We start from the raw sequence: 16,922 nt of genomic DNA, 5'->3' as shown, positions 1-16,922 counted from the left end.
GAAGTAGGGCATTCCAATTTTGAGAGTATATTTATGCATTGATTCACTGAATAACTATTGAGTAAACATTTATTGACTACCAGCTAGGTGCTTTAAACTTAGGGAGTTTAAAGTCTAGAAGGAGTGACAGATAGTATACAAGAAAACAAGTTGTATTAGTCCGTTTTTCACACTGCTATAAAGATAGTACCCAGGCCGGGCGCGGTGGCTCACGCCTGTAATCCCAGCACTTTGGGAGGCCGAGACGGGCAGATCACGAGGTCAGGAGATCGAGACCATCCTGGCTAACATGGTGAAACCCCGTCTCTACTAAAAAATACAAAAAAATAAAAAATAAAAAAAATAATAAAAACTAGCCAGGCGAGGTGTCAGGCGCCTGTAGTCCCAGCTACTCAGGAGGCTGAGGCAGGAGAATGGCGTAAACCCGGCAGGCGGAGCTTGCAGTGAGCTGAGAAAGCGCCACTGCACTCCAGCCTGGGCGACAGAGCAAGACTCCGTCTCAAAAAAAAAAAAACAAGATACTACCCAAGACTGGGTAATTTATAAAGGAAAGAGGTTTAATTGACTCATAGTTCTGTATGGCTGGGGAGGCCTCAGGAAACTTACAATCATGGTAGCAGGGGAAGCAGGCACGTCTTTTGTGGTGGCAGGTGAGATAAATACTGAATGAAGGAGGAACTTCCAAACACTTATAAAACCATCAGATCTCATGAGAACTTACTATCACAAGAACAGCATGGGGGAAACCACCCCATGGTACAGTCACCTCCCACCAGGTCTCTCCCTCAATACCTGGGGATTACAATTGATGATGAGATTTGGGTGGAGACACAAAGCCTAACCATATCACAAGGGCAGCTGTAAAAAGGGTAGCCAGGGAACACCTCTCTTAAGCTCAGGAACTGAAGAGGGAGAAAGAGAGCCAGCATGTGGTGATTGGGACTGTACATTTTCAGACTGAGGGCATCACATATGTTGTAAAGACCTTGAGGTGAGACCAAGCTGGGTTTGCATGAACAGAAGGGAATCCAGTATAGCTCTAGTGTAGTGTGTGATAGGAACAATGGAGATAGGAGATAAAATAGGAAGCATCAGGTCACGTAAGGAATTGTATTGACTGTGGTAATGCCTTAGAAAATTGAATGTTATCCTAAATGCAATGAGAAGTCAGTAAAGGATAGTAAACAGAGGTGTGGCATCCACTTTATATTTTAAAACATCTAAGAGTACAATGGATTATATTTTTCCTAAAAAAGTAATTGAAATCTAGGCAGAAATGGATCCATAAAGATGTTCTTTGCAGTGTTACTTATATTGGAGGAAAATTGGAATCAATCAGAATCCAACACTGTCAGTGTGGTTAAGATAATGACGCCACACTGATACCATGAAACTTTGTTGCAGCCATTAAAAGCAGTGTTTACAAAGAGCTCATGGAATGAGACATCAGATAAATGTCAAAAAATTAGGATAAAGATCTATACATAGAGTAGGATTTTCATATTACTATATAAAATATGCATAGAAAGAAGACTAAAAGAAAACATACCAAAGTCTCAACAGTAGTTATCTCTGGGAAATGGAATGAGCAACCGTCCCTGTCTACCTTTACTCTCTACTTCCAGGTGCTCTGTTATAGGCATATATCACTGTAATAATCAGAAAAGCAAATCCAACAAAAAATACAGCATCCTCAGGTCCAACTCTCCCTGGGACTTCCTTCTTCATCATTACTGCTCCGCAGTAAGGACCAGCAGTGTTAGAGCCCCTTAAGTATATGAATAACCTTTACTACAGTGACAATTTCAATAACATGCTGCTAAACTTCTCTGAGGCTTAGTATTTTTTCACGGTCAGGAGTATTGAGTTTATCATTGGTAACACATCGTAAGATCTGTAGTTTCAAAAGGCCTCCATTATTTCTTCGGTGAAAATTTGCACCTGCACCAAGTTAACTTTTTAAAAGTGACTTGCCATGAATTAATTGGAAGCATAAATTTACCGTTATTTCCCTGATACCAATAAAAATTTGCAGTGAAAGCTAAATTGCTGCCACAGGAGGGAAAATGAAATGGATTTCTTTGCAGAGTTTAAATTTGTCAAAATTATGATGTGTTATATTTGGCAAATCACTCGACATTGAGAACGAAATAGCACTCCACGTCTGGTATGAAGGGTTCCACTAAAATCAGCATCAGACTACTCAATCTTGTCCTTTTGGGTTCTTAAAGTTGTCGTGTGATTTTTTGGTCAATTACTAAGAGTTATGTTTTTTAAATCTCTCTTTGAGAATACAACTCATGTATATTTTTATACATGCAGGAATGTGTTAATGATTATTAAACTGAACGATCTTTGCCTGTTTTTTTTCCCTGCTGTAGATTGTATTACTTCTTCATATGTGCCCTTGAAGCCTTTTGAAAAGAATTGTCAAAATATTACTGTGGAGGTTGAAGAGTTTGTTCCAGAAATGACAAAATATTGTTATCCATTTACTATTTACAAAAACCATCTGTATGTATATCCCTTGCAATTAAAATATGATAGCCAGAAAACATTTGCCAAGGTAACCGTGTAAACTATACATTTTTGGAGTATAAAATGTTATTTATAATCTGCTAATTGTGTGACTCATTTTGACTGATTAATCATTTTAGGCAAGGAACATTGCAGTCTGTGTGGAATTCCGGGATTCAGATGAAAGTGACGCTAGTGCTCTAAAGGTTTGTTTATGATATTGATAGGCGTATGTTTTTAGTAGAGATGGAGATTTTGGTAATCAGTAGTCTTATGCTCTAAGTTTAATTGTATCAACATCAAAAAGAAAATGTTCTAAAGTGACAAATGTAATACTTTCTTTTCTACTCTTACATATTAACTATAAGGCTTAGTTTAAATATTAATGCAGTAGGAGCATATATAGCTTTAAAAATGCCAGGTTTTGGCTTTTGCTCCTTTTTGATTTTGCAATTGCTTCAGTGCCCAATTGCAAGGTCATTTTCTTATGACCTGATAGTTTATAATGGTACTATCAAGGGACTATAAACTCCTTTCTCCTTGAAACCTGAATAGGCTTTGAGCTGACAGAAGCACAGCATGACTTCTTTGATCTGAGATAGGACTTCTACTCCATGACTGGCCAAATGGTGCCTCCAGTCTTGGATTGTGGTCTATGAAAAGCAGAATCTCAGTCTGTCTGATACAGCAATCCTTAAATACCTGTCACACCACAGTGCCTTTATATTTTTACTCTTTATAACTGTAACCCATCAATCAGGGACCTGAAAGAGAAGTCAGAACATCTAGCCAGCAAGACGTGTTTATCTGGCTCCCCATTTCTCTTGCATGAGCCTAAATCAGACAGATGGATGCCGGGTCTTACATTCAAACCACCTAGGGAAACAGGCTAGAATGCTCCTGACTAAGTAATTGAATAATAGCCCCCACCTTTGAAAAGAGATTTTTTTTTTTTTTTTTTTTTTTTTTTAACAGAGAAACTTAAGGATTCACTGGCTCAAATTCTGTATGTTTTGTCTGGTTCTCTGTTCAGTGGAGATGAGAACAACTGCTGTATTTCCTCCTGGCAATATCCTTTTGTAGACCCAATGACTCTTAGGTTACTTCTCAGCAGTTCTTGCAAATTGCCTTCATAACCGTATTTAAGAAGAGTTGGATATTCACTCATATGGAGTTTCAATTTCATTTCTTGGCTGGCCAGGATTGCTCGCTCTAAAGTAACAGAGTGAGGCAATTAGTGCATTGGCATGCTGACTCCATATTCATCCTTGAGCCTATTAGGCCTATAGAAGTGAAAAACTCCCACTAGAAATGAAATTGGATCTTTCCATGGAACCATAGAAAGCCTTACATTTATTTTATTGGTATAACAGAAAGCCAGTGATATTTTAATGTGGCTCATAAAGTGCCACATTTAAAAATGTGAGAGAACAGCAAGCTTGTCTGTAGCTTAATACACATTCAATTTTTTAATTCCTTTAGGCCAGGAATGTGTCTGCTAGAACTTTTTAAACATGCTTCACCTTGCCCACTGCACAAAGAGCATTTAACAAATGTTGCCAACTGGTTGATGGGGAGCCTCTCCTATTAAGAAATGCAAGTAGCCTAAGAGAAGTAAGCTTTATAGGCCTGGTTTGAGACAAGTGTTACCCTTCCAAATGACTAGGCCTGTTCAGCTCCTTACTATCAAGGAGTTTGAGATTGTGTTTCTTTGATGGCTGGAAATTCAGAAGCATCCGTACAGCCAAGTTACATGGTGTCCGATTTGGTGTCTGGAGTGACGGTGTAAATGATTGGGAATTTACAGGCTCATGGTGACTGCCAGGTGGGCTTGGCCATGGCCGTGTACTGACAGATGCCTCTAACTATATGTGGTTCCATGGCATCACATTGACAGACCTGCATTTGGAGTGGTGACTCTGTTTCCTTCTTTTGCAGTGTATTTATGGAAAACCTGCAGGGTCTGTTTTTACCACAAATGCTTATGCTGTTGTCTCGCATCACAATCAAAATCCAGAGTTCTATGACGAGGTAAAAATATATTATTCTGACATTTTTAAAATGCAGTGGTTGGAATTCTTTTTCTCTTTGAATCATTTTCATCATTTTACCTGCACTTTCAATCCCTGAGTGCTTTGTTCCATGAAAACAGAAAACATTACAACAAAACAGAGTGCTACTGGCCTGCTTGGTGCCTTTTGATGGTAGTAGAAGATTTACTCCCCAATTTAAGGGGCTCTTCGACTTGAGGTAACAATGCAGGAGACAAACACGAGAGTGGAGCTAGGATTCTAGCCGTCCTAGCTTTGACAGTGTGGGCTCTATAACATCAAGTCACTTCCCCCTCCAGAGTCTCCATTTCCTCAGCTTTAAAATGAGAAATTCAGAAGAGGTTTTCAGAATGCCTTTCTAGCTCTTTCCCCTTACGGTTTTACATAGTAGGGTGCAGTCTCTCTGTAACTGAAATACTAGGAGAGACAGTGATACAGCTGGGCCACCAGAATCCCACTGACTGGCCTGCATGCTTCGTTGCAAAGCAGAAAAAGGGGTATGGTTGGGTTTCTGAGTATCTGTGCTTCCTCCTGACTCAGCCTCTCAAATTGTGTCTCTGCCTTTGAAACCCTGTCTCTGCCCCTCTTTCCTTCTTCCTACTTCTCCACGTCTACGTCTCTGTGTGCTTCCCAGCATGTCTCTTAGTATCTCTGTCACAGCCACTTCTGGTCTGTATGTATCTGGCATATCCAAATCTGTAGTCTCCTTTTGATTCCTATATGTCTCTATGGAACCTGGATGGGCATCCCAGCCCAGATGCTCTACTGTCCCTGCTCCTCAGTCCACATGGCTCCATTCTTGGCTTGGTCTGAAACCATCCCCCCCGCTGTGGTGATTTTGCCATGTCCACCTGCTGTTGTATGGAAGCCTTATATCACAGCCTTAGACCTTGCTCACTTTCTTTCAATCCAGTGTCCCTAGTTTCATGGGGGACGGGGAGGGGATAGTATTGCCTTGTATTTTTGCCATCAAGGGAGGGAGTATGCCCATATTTATGTGCAGCAGAGCATTACATGCCCAGATGGTCTGGATGCTGTGAATAGGCATGTTCTGTAGTGAAATATACCTAAAACAGACATTAGTTATAACATCAAAACCATGCCTTGTATGAATGATAACTGGACCAGATGTCCATCACCAAGTTGTTAAATATGTGTATCTCTGTAACCAACATCAGTCACTACAAAAAACTTGACCATGTAGTAAGTAATCCACATTATTTTTAGGATGCCTAAAATGAACATGCTTTTCAATCATTTACTGTATATTGACTGAGAGAGACAGAGAGTATTTGCATGTGTACCTTGGTGGGTACGTGCATGTGCATCAAATCATTTAAATCTGTAATTTCTCTCTTACATACTTTCAGGAGGCATTACAAACATTCAGTTGGGATCTGATTAGAAAATTACTTGCGATGCTTTATTACAACCATTAATTTTTTACTAAATGTATATGTCATGGCTGATAATTTTCATCTTTAAGAGCAAAGTTGTGTTTTTCTTCTAGAGAAATTTCTATAAACTATAATTTGTGGATACCATAAGACCATAGTTACTTTCTGCATATTTATTTGTAATGGCTTATTTTTTTCATGCAAAAGAGAACAACAACTTGGAAAAAAAGTAGCCTTTCAAATTCAGTGTACATTTTAAATGGGTTGCATTCATTGATGCAGATTGAGTTGCATAGTATCCCTGGGCTGTGAGGATGTGGTTTTGACTTAGTGTTTTAGAAAATTATGCTGCAAAATTGAATCCAGGAGAATCCATTGTACTCTCCAGCAAAAGTAATAAATCAACTCTCACAACTCAGAATATTGCTGTCAAACTGAAACTGACCAGAAAAGCATTTGGAATATATTTAAATGATACTATTTGGCCACTTGGCCAGTCCTTTAGGAAGTATTTTTGGAGCAGTATGATGAAACTGAACTAAATGATGTCTGATAGTTTCAGCTTGAGAAAACAAAGTGCCATGTGTAATTTTGCTTTCATTTCAGATTAAAATTGAGCTTCCCATTCACCTACATCAAAAACATCATTTGCTTTTCACTTTTTATCATGTAAGTTGTGAAATTAACACAAAGGGGACAACCAAAAAGCAGGACACAGTTGAAACTCCAGGTATGTGTACTCTTTAAATGCCTCTCTCCTACAGTTATTTGAAATGGAATTGTCCAGGATATAATCTCTTTTCATCATGCTATAGACCACTTCTTCCCTTGACCAAAAACCACTGTATTCATTCATTTTCATGCTGCTGATAAAGACGTACCCGAGACTGGGAAGAAAAAGAGGTTTAATTGAACCTTATACTTCCACATGGCTGAGGAGGCCTCAGAATAATGGCAAGAGGTGAAAGGCACTTCTTGGCAGCGGCAAGAGAAAAATGAGGAAGAAGCTAAAGCAGAAACCCTTGATAAACCCATCAGATCTCATGAGACTTATTCATTATCACGAGAATAGCACAGGAAAGACTGGCCCCCATGATTCAATTACCTCCCGCTGGGTCCCTCCCACAACACTTGAGAATTCTGGGAGATACAATTCACATTGAGATTTGGGTTGGGACACAGCCAAACCATATCAAGCACATTTCTAATTTTAAAAGCTCATTGGTAAAATGCATATTATATGTTCATTTTAGTATCATTTCTACCAAATATCATTGTCCATATGCTTGCCAATGTGCTTAGACTACTATAAGCAACATAAAATAATATTGCTATTCTCAAAAAGAAACACATATTGCGATATAGTATTTTTGTTATTTCTTTTATGTAGAATTGCCCAGCAACCAGAATTTTCCAGTTCTGCTCACTGAGGAAGAGGGAAGTGAGCCCAGACCCAGGGACATCTGTGAGCCAGAGGGAGGTGGGGGATTGACTAGTTCTAATGAGAAGATAACTGATTTAACAAACTTGAATAAGCTTCAGTAGTGAAGCTCTCGTCATGGGCCCATTCAGCAAGGCTTTAGGTAAACCAGTGGGTAGCATCCTTAGCAGAAATAGAAGGCCTTGTGAACATAGCTTGTATCACAAGCACTTTATGAACATCAGCATGTCCTAAGATTCAGATCCCAGCTAGTCTGTATTATTCATTCATTCATTCAGCAAATATTTCTGCATACAGGTTGAGCATCCCAGATCCCCAAGTCCCAAATTCTCCAAAATTGGAAACTTTTTGAGCACCGGCAAGATCTTCAAAGGAAATGCTCATTGGAACATTTCATATTCTGAATTTTTGGATTTGAGATACTCAACTGGTATAATGCAAATATTCCAAAATCTGAAAAAATCAGAAATTTGAAATACTTCTGTTCCTAAAAGTTTCAGATAAGGCATACTCAAACTGTATTATGTACAAGATACTGTAGTAGGCACTTTGGAGAATATAGTGGAGAATCAAACACAGATCTCATCTTCAGTGAGGATATGATCTAGTAAGGGAAATGAGTCCTGCGTAAATAACTATAATACAAGATAGAAAGTGGTGTTTAAGAAAGTAGTGCAACGTGAACTCAGAAGAGCGAGTTATTCAGCTGGTGGAGGGACGAGTGGCTGAGAATCAGAGACGGCTTCTAGGAGATGGTGTTTGAGTGAGGCCTTAAAGGGTTGGGTGGGGTTCAATAATGCAACGATGGCAGGAATGTAGGGGATTATGAGGTAAAGGAGCAGCTTGTACAGAGGCAGAGTATCAAGGAGCATGGACAGGAAACCACAAGTAGTTCACTAAGCCTGGAGCACAGGGTGCTAGGAGGGGGATCATAGGATGTCAAGTTGAACAGGAGGCCTCAGATTTTGGAAAGCCTTGAATACCAGGCTATAGATTTGATTTTATTCCATCACCACAATGGAATTATTGGAGAGTTTTAAACATTAGAGCTGTTTTTCAGGAAAACCAATCAGGCAGCAGTATAATGGGCAAGGCAAGTAGGAGCAGGAAGAGGAAGAAAGGAAAACCAGTTAGAGGGTTATTTCAAAGGTCCAGGAAAGGAAGAGGCCGCACTATGGCAGTAGTGGGGTGGGTGCGGGGTGGGCAGAGAGAAAGGGAAGTGCAGAAGAAGAACATATTGGACCTGGTAAGTGATTGGCTATTAGAGAGATGATTTAGTTAGCAATGAAGTTTCAAAACTGGGTGGTTGGAAAGAAGGCATTGCCAGTAGCAAAACTGTGGGTAGGGATGGCAGGTTTGGGACAACATCAGTTGAGTTTTAGGTGCTAGTGAGACATTGGAGTAGCAGGCAGCAGAACTGAAAATGAGGGAGTTCCCTTTGCAGGTAGTGTGGATCTGTTCTTCATCCCCATAGAAATTGCAGTTAGTTCAGGGTAGGGGCTTTGAGGATTGAGAAGAAAACTAGCAGAATGATAAGAACCCATGACCATGTGTACATCCTGAAAGCTAAATTACCGATTCGTTATCCAAATCCTAGACAGAGGTGGACAAGATGCTCAGTGGAGCATGAAATGGTCATTCTGTGAGCCACTCATCACTTTGAACTGTCCATTCTTTAAGTGACTTCCCACCTTTGAGCCAGATGGTGTGCTTGACATTGTGCCTTTACAGCTTCCAAGTGCTCTCTATGAGTTTTGAATAGGGGACATGCTTGGTTGTGCTCTGATTCATTTACAGTACAAAAATGTTGCCTAAGCAGTCCCACAGAGACAGAAAGTAGACTATCGGTTGCCAGGGTCTGGGAGAAGAGGGAAATGGGGAGTGACTTCTAAGGGCTATGGGATTTATTTTGGGGGTGATGAAAATTTCTGGAATTAAGTGGTGGTCATGGAGATACAACTTCGCAAATATACTAAAAACCGCGATACGTACACTTTAAATAAATGAATTGTATGGTATATCTGAATGTGAGGTCTCAATAAAAATTTCTATTTTAAAATGTTGCATAAGAACAAGAAATAGATTTTCCTTTCATTTTCCTATTTTCAGGGCTGGAAATCTTTTCTCATTCATCAAATTTTTAGTTTAACTACTTTGACAGAGTCATTTCTAATGGTTCTTCTGCTCATGTTACTTTCCTCTGCCTTTTATAAAAGAAAAGGTCTGGGTAAACCATTTGTGTAGTTGAACTAGTAAAGATGCCCATCAGGCACATTTCAGAGTCTGAGAAAGCCATTTAGTCTACTTAAAGAAGCAATGTTTTAGTCTCCTTTTAAGAAGTAAAGCATTTGCCAAATTAAACACATAAATGAAAACATTCTAACCAGATTTGTGTTGACTTCTGTGTTCACAGTATCTCACACACACACACACACACACACACACACAGTCACACAAAGAATTTTAAAGAATCAGAAAGCAGTGGCTTTAAAAAATGTTCTCCAGCCAATACCCTCTGTCATATGCCAAAACTCAGTCCAGAGCAAGCTTTTTTACAGCTGAGTTATAAACACTTGAATCCCAGAGTAATCTCTATAATGGAAATACTGACACCACTCAACTTGAGCAACACAGATGGCTCTGGCTTTTTTAGCTAGAACATGATGAGTTTTCTAATTGAAAGCCAAAAGGCTCTTTTGGGGAGAACTGTTAAGAAATGTAGAGATTGGGGAAAATCTCTTGATAGATTCAAGTCTCTTGATAGATTCAAGTCATAAACACTATTCCCTGGCTGCATTCGCCTACCTCCACCTATACCTCTTCCTTCTGTAATCAGGAAAACTCTGCCTAACTAAATGATTTATGCCTACTGCCTCGTATAAATATGGAGTGTAACCGTGACTTTGTGACCTTAATTTTCCAGTTCCTTACCCTAGGGTTGCCATAAGAAATTCTGGAACATGTGATTGTTATCTGAAATAGTCTCAGCCATGAGACTCTGCACTCTTAGTGTAAGAATGGATGAGGACTATCTGAGCCTTTTAAAAATAAATCTACCAAAAATATTTCCCAAAGCATAAAGATAATGATATTGATGCACTTATAAAGTTTTAAAGTGTTTTCATGTCATCTCACTCTGGTTTCTCAATAATTCTTGTAGATGAAAAGATGAAAAAGATTCTTGTGTTGTTATTCCCGTTTTTATGGTCAAGGAAATAGAGTACATAACTTGTTAGTGGTCAGGCTGGGATTGAGAGTTCATCCAAACCCATGGTTGCTTCCCCAGTACTCAGTTGCCCAGCACCTGAACTCCCACATACTCCCTGGAGACATCACCACCCTGCCCTGCCCCCTACTGATTGCATTTGTTATTTCCTTTCTCACGGTTGGTTATTATCTTGGCAGTTGGGTTTGCCTGGGTACCTTTGCTGAAAGATGGTAGAATCATCACATTTGAGCAGCAGCTGCCAGTTTCCGCCAATCTTCCCCCAGGCTACTTGAATCTGAATGATGCAGAATCAAGAAAGGTAGGAAAATACTGCATTTGTTGAAGTAATCATGATTAAATGTGCAAAAAATAGAATTCTGTTGGTCTCGATTGTTTAGTACAATGCTACTCAAAGTGAGGTCTGAGGGCCGGTGCGGGTCCACAACAAAAATAAACATGAAATGTGCATGTTTAGAATTTGTAGCAGTTTGACAAAGTAATTTTATGTCTGTTGATTTTAATAACAATTTTTTAGTGGGGCTCAGATTTTGTGCATAATATTAAAAAATATTTAAGTAATTCATTTTACTGTAATTTATGAAAATATCAGTCTGCAAAGGATTGGAAATTTAAAATGATTTATGGTATATTTATTCTAAAGGTAGGGTATTTTCTCCAATAATCTCTTGGTATGAAATTAATACATTCATTTCTGAAAAAATGTTTAAATGCATAAAGATATTATATGTTGTTCATCTATCCATTGTTATGTTACAGAAACTCAATTTTCTGTTCACAGCAATGTAACGTGGATATTAAATGGGTAGATGGTGCAAAGCCTTTGCTGAAGATTAAAAGCCACTTAGAATCTACCATTTACACTCAAGTAAGTTGCGTTGTTTGAATTTTGTCAATTTTTATACTTGAGTTTGTTTGATTAAAATAGACCACATTTGATTCCTACAGCCTTAGAGAAGATGTGACCTGCAAGATTTTCTCATTAATAATAACATCTGGCCAGGTGCAGTGGCTCATGCCTATAATCCCAGTACTTTGGGAGGCTAAGGCAGGAGGATTGCTTGAGCTCAGAAGTTCAAAGCTGCAGTGAACTGTGATTCCGCCACTGTACTCCTGCCTGGAAGACAGAGTAAGACCCTGTCTCTTAAAAAAAAAAAAAAAAAAAAAAAAAGTCATTCTGTCTCAAATATTATAGTTCTCTCAAATTACACTATCTTTTTATTCTTATTAACTGATTTGAGCCTCATTGAACTCTGAAAGGAATGTGAAACCGTCATCTCCATTTTATAGGTGAGGAAACTGAGGCTCAGGCAGGTTAGGTGACTTACCCAAGGTCACAGAGTAGTAGTCAGGGGAATCAGGTCAAAACACACATTTCATTATTCTAGTTCCTGATGTAGTCCATGCTGTCTACAAAATCAGTATATATGGATTCCACATAGGACAGTTGGACTGCCTTGCCAGTGAAGTGCCATGGCAAATTTGGGTATTGAATGCCTGAGACTATTGTTCTGCTAACTTCCTGCTGCTATCTTTTCTTTATCAGTTCAGATCTTTATTATTTATTTATCTGTATGTTTTTCAGTTCAGACCTTTATTTCTGCTTATTTCATTAACATGGAGAAGCAGCCCAACTTCATAGAACACACTAGTCAAAGTCGGAATCAAATGAATGTTTAGCTAGTTGGGCATAAATGGTGGCCTACCGGCGGGGCGCGGTGGCTCACGCCTGTAATCCCAGCACTATGGGAGGCCGAGGCGGGCGGATCATGAGGTCAGGAGATCGAGACCATCTTGGCTAACACAGTGAAACCCCGTCTCTACTAAAAATATAAAAAAAAAAATTAGCCGGGCGTGGTGGCGGGCGCCTGTAGTCCCAGCTAGTCGGGAGGCTGAGTCAGGAGAATGGCGTGAACCCGGGAGGCGGAGCTTGCAGTGAGCCGAGATCGCGCCACTGCACTCCAGCCTGGGCGACAGAGCGAGACTCCATTTCAAAATAAATAAATAAATAAATAAATAAATAAATAAATAAATAAATGGTGGCCTACCCCATGTGCTTACGTACATGCCAGATTTACCTGGTTTTGCTGCTTTGTGTGGTGGTCAAGAGCTGCTGAGCCCGGGCATTAAAATACCGGATAAGTAGGTCTGCAAGATACAGCAGGAGGGAAAGGTAGAGAGCTTGCATTTGAGGATAATGAATCAAATTTCATATGGCTGTTTCCATCTGTGTTCCAGGATCTGCATGTGCACAAATTCTTCCATCATTGCCAGCTGATTCAGTCAGGCTCGAAAGAAGTTCCAGGGGAGCTCATTAAATATTTAAAGGTAAATGAACAGCAGCTTTCTGCGAAAGGTTTGTTTTTCTTGTCTTTCTGTTGCCACATTTTGGTGTGGGAAAAAAAAAAGCAAACAGACAGTTTAAAATATTTTTGGCTGTATTTCCTCAAGAGAATACTTTCTATTATGTATTTTTCCATCATGTGGCTGTTTAGAACCAGACAGCAGAGTGGCGACATTAGGAAGAAAATGTAATAGCAACAATGCAGCATCATATTTTTGAAACTCTCATGAAAATGTTTATTTCGGGTCCATAAATTGATTTTTCAGGGCCTTTGTCTTCCTGCTGACTGGCCAATAAAGGTGGAGGATGCTGTGGGGGAAAGGGCCAGAGGAATGGAATCACTTTGGCTTGGAATGAAATGTGAAATGGTTCTTGTGTCCACGGGTGATAGACTAAGAAAGGGGCTGGCTAACGAAAGACACATATTCTATGCGTGTTGGAATATTGTGTCTTACCACATGTATAGAGGACCTAACATGTGGTTTTTTTGCCTGTGTGCTAGGACTACAGTGCATGTCATAATTTGCCTGACAGTGGCTCTTTTCTTTAAATTGTTCCTTTAATAAGATAGCTATAGCAAGTCTGAGGAAATTTTATTTTAAATCACACATCTTTAGGATTTACCTTTGGACATATGCTGTTACTTAATGATATACTCAGGAACAAAAATGTTCATTTCTCTCAGAGAGGTCATATGAGATGAGATCAAATATATGGGTTCTGGAATAATAAACTGAGCTTGTATCCCACATGTCACTTACTAGCTCTATAACTGACCATGACCAAGTTACTTCTCTGAGCCTTTGTTTCTTCATATGTCATGTGGTGATAACAATAGTGCCCATTTTGTAGGATGGTTGTGAGACTTTAAAATTAGATAATGGGGCTGGGCATGGTGCCTCACACCTGTAATCCCAGCACTTTGGGAGGCCAAGGCAGGGAGATTGCTTGAGCTCAGGAGTTCAAGACCAGCCTGGCCATGATGGCGAAACCCCGTGTCTGCTAAGAATACAAAAATCAGCCAGACGTGGTGGCGGGTGCCTGTAATCCCAGCTACTCAGGAGGCTGAGGCAGGAGAATCGCTTGAACCTGAGAAGGCCGGCGGAGGTTGCAGTGAGCTGAGATCGCGCCAGCCTGGGTGACGGAGCGAGATTCTGCTTTTTTGTTTGTTTGTTTAAAAAAAAAAAAAAGATTAGAGCATCTGCCAGATAGTAATCATTCATGCCACACTTATTCCTTTAGTGCTTCCTATGTGCCAGGCATCATTTTAAGCATTGGAAATTTAAGTGAAGAAAACAAATAATATCCCTATTGTCAAAGAGCTTACTTGTTGAGACAGACAATAAACACATAAGTGAATAAATATATATGTCATCTCATATGGTAATAACTGTTATAAGGAAAACCAGCACAATGAAGGGGAGCAGAGATTTACAAGGGGTCCCAGTTTTAAAGTGGCCAGAGAAAATCTCTCTAGTAAAGGCACATGTGAACAGAGACCTAAAGGAAATGAGTGCCAGCCATGTGGATATCTCGGGGAGAGCTGGGAACAGAAAGTACAAAGGCCCCCAGGAGCTTGGCTTGGTGTGTTCAGGGAACAGCAAGAATCCCAGTGTGGCTGGGACACAGAGTGATAGGACATTACCTCGGGGAGGTTGCTGGGAGCTTGTCAAGTAAGGCCTCATAAGCCATGGCGAGGAGTTTGAATTCACTCTGAGTGAGATAGGAAGCCTTATGGAGCTTTGGACAGAGGTGTGACATGATGTGACTTTGGTTTTTAAGGTGTCATTCTGCTTACCATATAGAAAACACACTGTTGGAAGAGTAGAAGGGAGACAGTAAGTGGTGGCTATATGGCTATATGTTCTTAATCATCATTAAGAAGTATTATAGGCCAGGTACAATGGCTCATGCCTGTAATCCCAGCACCTTGGGAGGCCCAGGCAGGCAGGTTGTTTGAACCCAGGAGTTCAAGACCAGCCTGATCAACATGGTGAAACCCATCTCTACAAAAAAATACAAAAATTAGCCAGGCATAGTGGCACATGTCTGTAATCCCAGCTACTTGGGAGGCTGATGTGGGAGGATGTTTGAGCCTGGGAGGTTGAGTCTCCAGTAAGCTGTGATCATGCCACTGCACTCCAGCCTGGGCCACAGAGCAAGACCCTGTCTCAAAAACAAACAAACAAACAAAAAGGTATGATAATCATCTAACTTTTAAATCCTTTCCTCAGGTAAATGTCTAGTACCTCAATATGTATGAATGCTTTGTTAATGCTTGTTCTTCACATGGGAAAGTTTTATAAAAGTTTTGATCAAGTGGAATGGAAAAGAACATTATTTTCATATATACGGGTATTCTTAAAATGGAAAAGCGCTCGTATTTGTTTTTTTGAAGATGTGAAATTTCTGATATTTATATGACCTACGCTCTCCCTCTAGTGGCAGTCAATGAAATACCTTGTGATTTCAGAAATAGCCAAGCTCCTCTATATAACCTTAGTGCGGAAAAGGATTCTCAAGATTTTTTTCTTCTTTCTTTCTTTTTTTGAGACAGAGTCTCGCTCTGTCGCCCAGGCTGGAGTGCAGTGGTGCAATCTCAGCTCACTGCAACCTCCGTCTCCTGGGTTAAACTGATTCTCTTGCCTCAGCCTCCCAAGTAGCTGGGACTATAGGCGCCCGCCACCATGCCCAGCTAATTTTTTTTTTTTTTTTTGTATTTTTGTTAGAGATGGGGTTTCGCCATGTTGGCCAGGCTGGTCTTGAACTCCTCACCTCAGGTAATCTCCCCATCTGGGCCTCCTAAAGTGCTGGCATTACAGGTGTGAGCAACCACGTCCAGTCAAGGCTTTTTTTTGTTTTTTTTTTAACAGATGAGGAAGCTGGGGCCCAAGTAGAGGTGACTTGCCTGTAGTCATTCAACTGGTTAGTAGCAGAACTGGGGTGAGACTATGACGAGTCCCATGTTCTTTCTACTACACCTTGCTATCTGTTGTTCCTATAAATGACATTGTTTCAAGAATTCATTTACCATCCACTTTTTGAGCTCTTCTTATATATTTAGTATTTTCCTAGTTCTTTGAGGCTTACAGAGAAGAATAATTTAGGGTTATTGTCCATAGGGGAACTTATAGTCTAACTGAAGAGACAGGACACACATAAGTTAAATGACAGTCTGTCAATAATACAATTAATAGTTCAAAGCAATATATGATGAAATATCCAGTATGTGATATGGTGTACAAGTGCTGAGGGTTTGGTGAACTGAGGAACTACTATAGACTAGAGGGCTCCTGTCTTTTTTTGGGAGGGAGGGGGAGACACAGTCTCACTCTGTTGCCCAGGCTGGAGTGCAATGGTGCAAACTCAGCTCACTGCAACCTCTGCCTCCCGGGTTCAAGCTGTTCTCCTGCCTCAGCCTCCCGAGTAGCTGGGACTACAGACATGCACCACCATACCTGGCTAATTTTTGTATTTTTAGTGAAGACGGGGTTTCACCATGTTGGCCAGGCTGGTCTCGAACTCCTGAGCTCAAGTAATCCGCCTACCTCAGCCTCCCGAAGTGCTGGGATTGCAGGCCCAGCCTAGTTTATTATTTTATTCATTTATTCAGTAAGTCACCAAATATTTATTGATCGTGTAGTATGGGCCACACATTGTTCTGGATGCTATGAATTGAATGGGGAACAGTTTAGACAGCATACCTTTTCCAGTTGTGGTAGAGAGATTATAAGCGAGTGCCATGAAGAAAAGAGCAGGTTAATGGGATCCAACATGACCGGAAGTACACTCTACATAGAGTTGTCAGGGAAGGTCTACTGGGGGACATGGCATTTCAAGCTGAAAGGATGAGAGGAAGACAACTTTAGGGGGTAAAGCCATGTAAACACCTTACATCAGCATGTTTGAAGGACAGAAAAAGAAAAGAAAAGACCATGTAGCTACA

The 16,922-nt window shown here is 40.2% G+C and overlaps 1 protein-coding gene across 2 annotated transcripts in view; it reads left to right on the top strand.

The window, feature by feature from the left end:
- DOCK11 (dedicator of cytokinesis 11) overlaps positions 1-16,922 on the top strand; it is a 192,151-nt gene that overhangs the window by 94,386 nt on the left and 80,843 nt on the right. For both annotated transcript variants that reach the window (XM_037989080.2, XM_037989079.2), the window contains exons 17-23: positions 2,382-2,566; positions 2,658-2,723; positions 4,456-4,548; positions 6,572-6,695; positions 10,812-10,933; positions 11,414-11,500; positions 12,871-12,960. In XM_037989080.2, coding sequence (XP_037845008.2) covers positions 2,382-2,566; positions 2,658-2,723; positions 4,456-4,548; positions 6,572-6,695; positions 10,812-10,933; positions 11,414-11,500; positions 12,871-12,960 — 767 coding nt within the window. The remainder of the gene's footprint in view (positions 1-2,381; positions 2,567-2,657; positions 2,724-4,455; positions 4,549-6,571; positions 6,696-10,811; positions 10,934-11,413; positions 11,501-12,870; positions 12,961-16,922) is intronic.

Source organism: Chlorocebus sabaeus, chromosome X (genome assembly GCF_047675955.1).
Source record: "Chlorocebus sabaeus isolate Y175 chromosome X, mChlSab1.0.hap1, whole genome shotgun sequence".
NCBI classification, from domain to species: Eukaryota; Metazoa; Chordata; class Mammalia; order Primates; family Cercopithecidae; genus Chlorocebus; species Chlorocebus sabaeus.
Note: the sequence above shows the minus strand (reverse complement) of the source record. Positions and strands in the feature narration are given on the sequence as shown.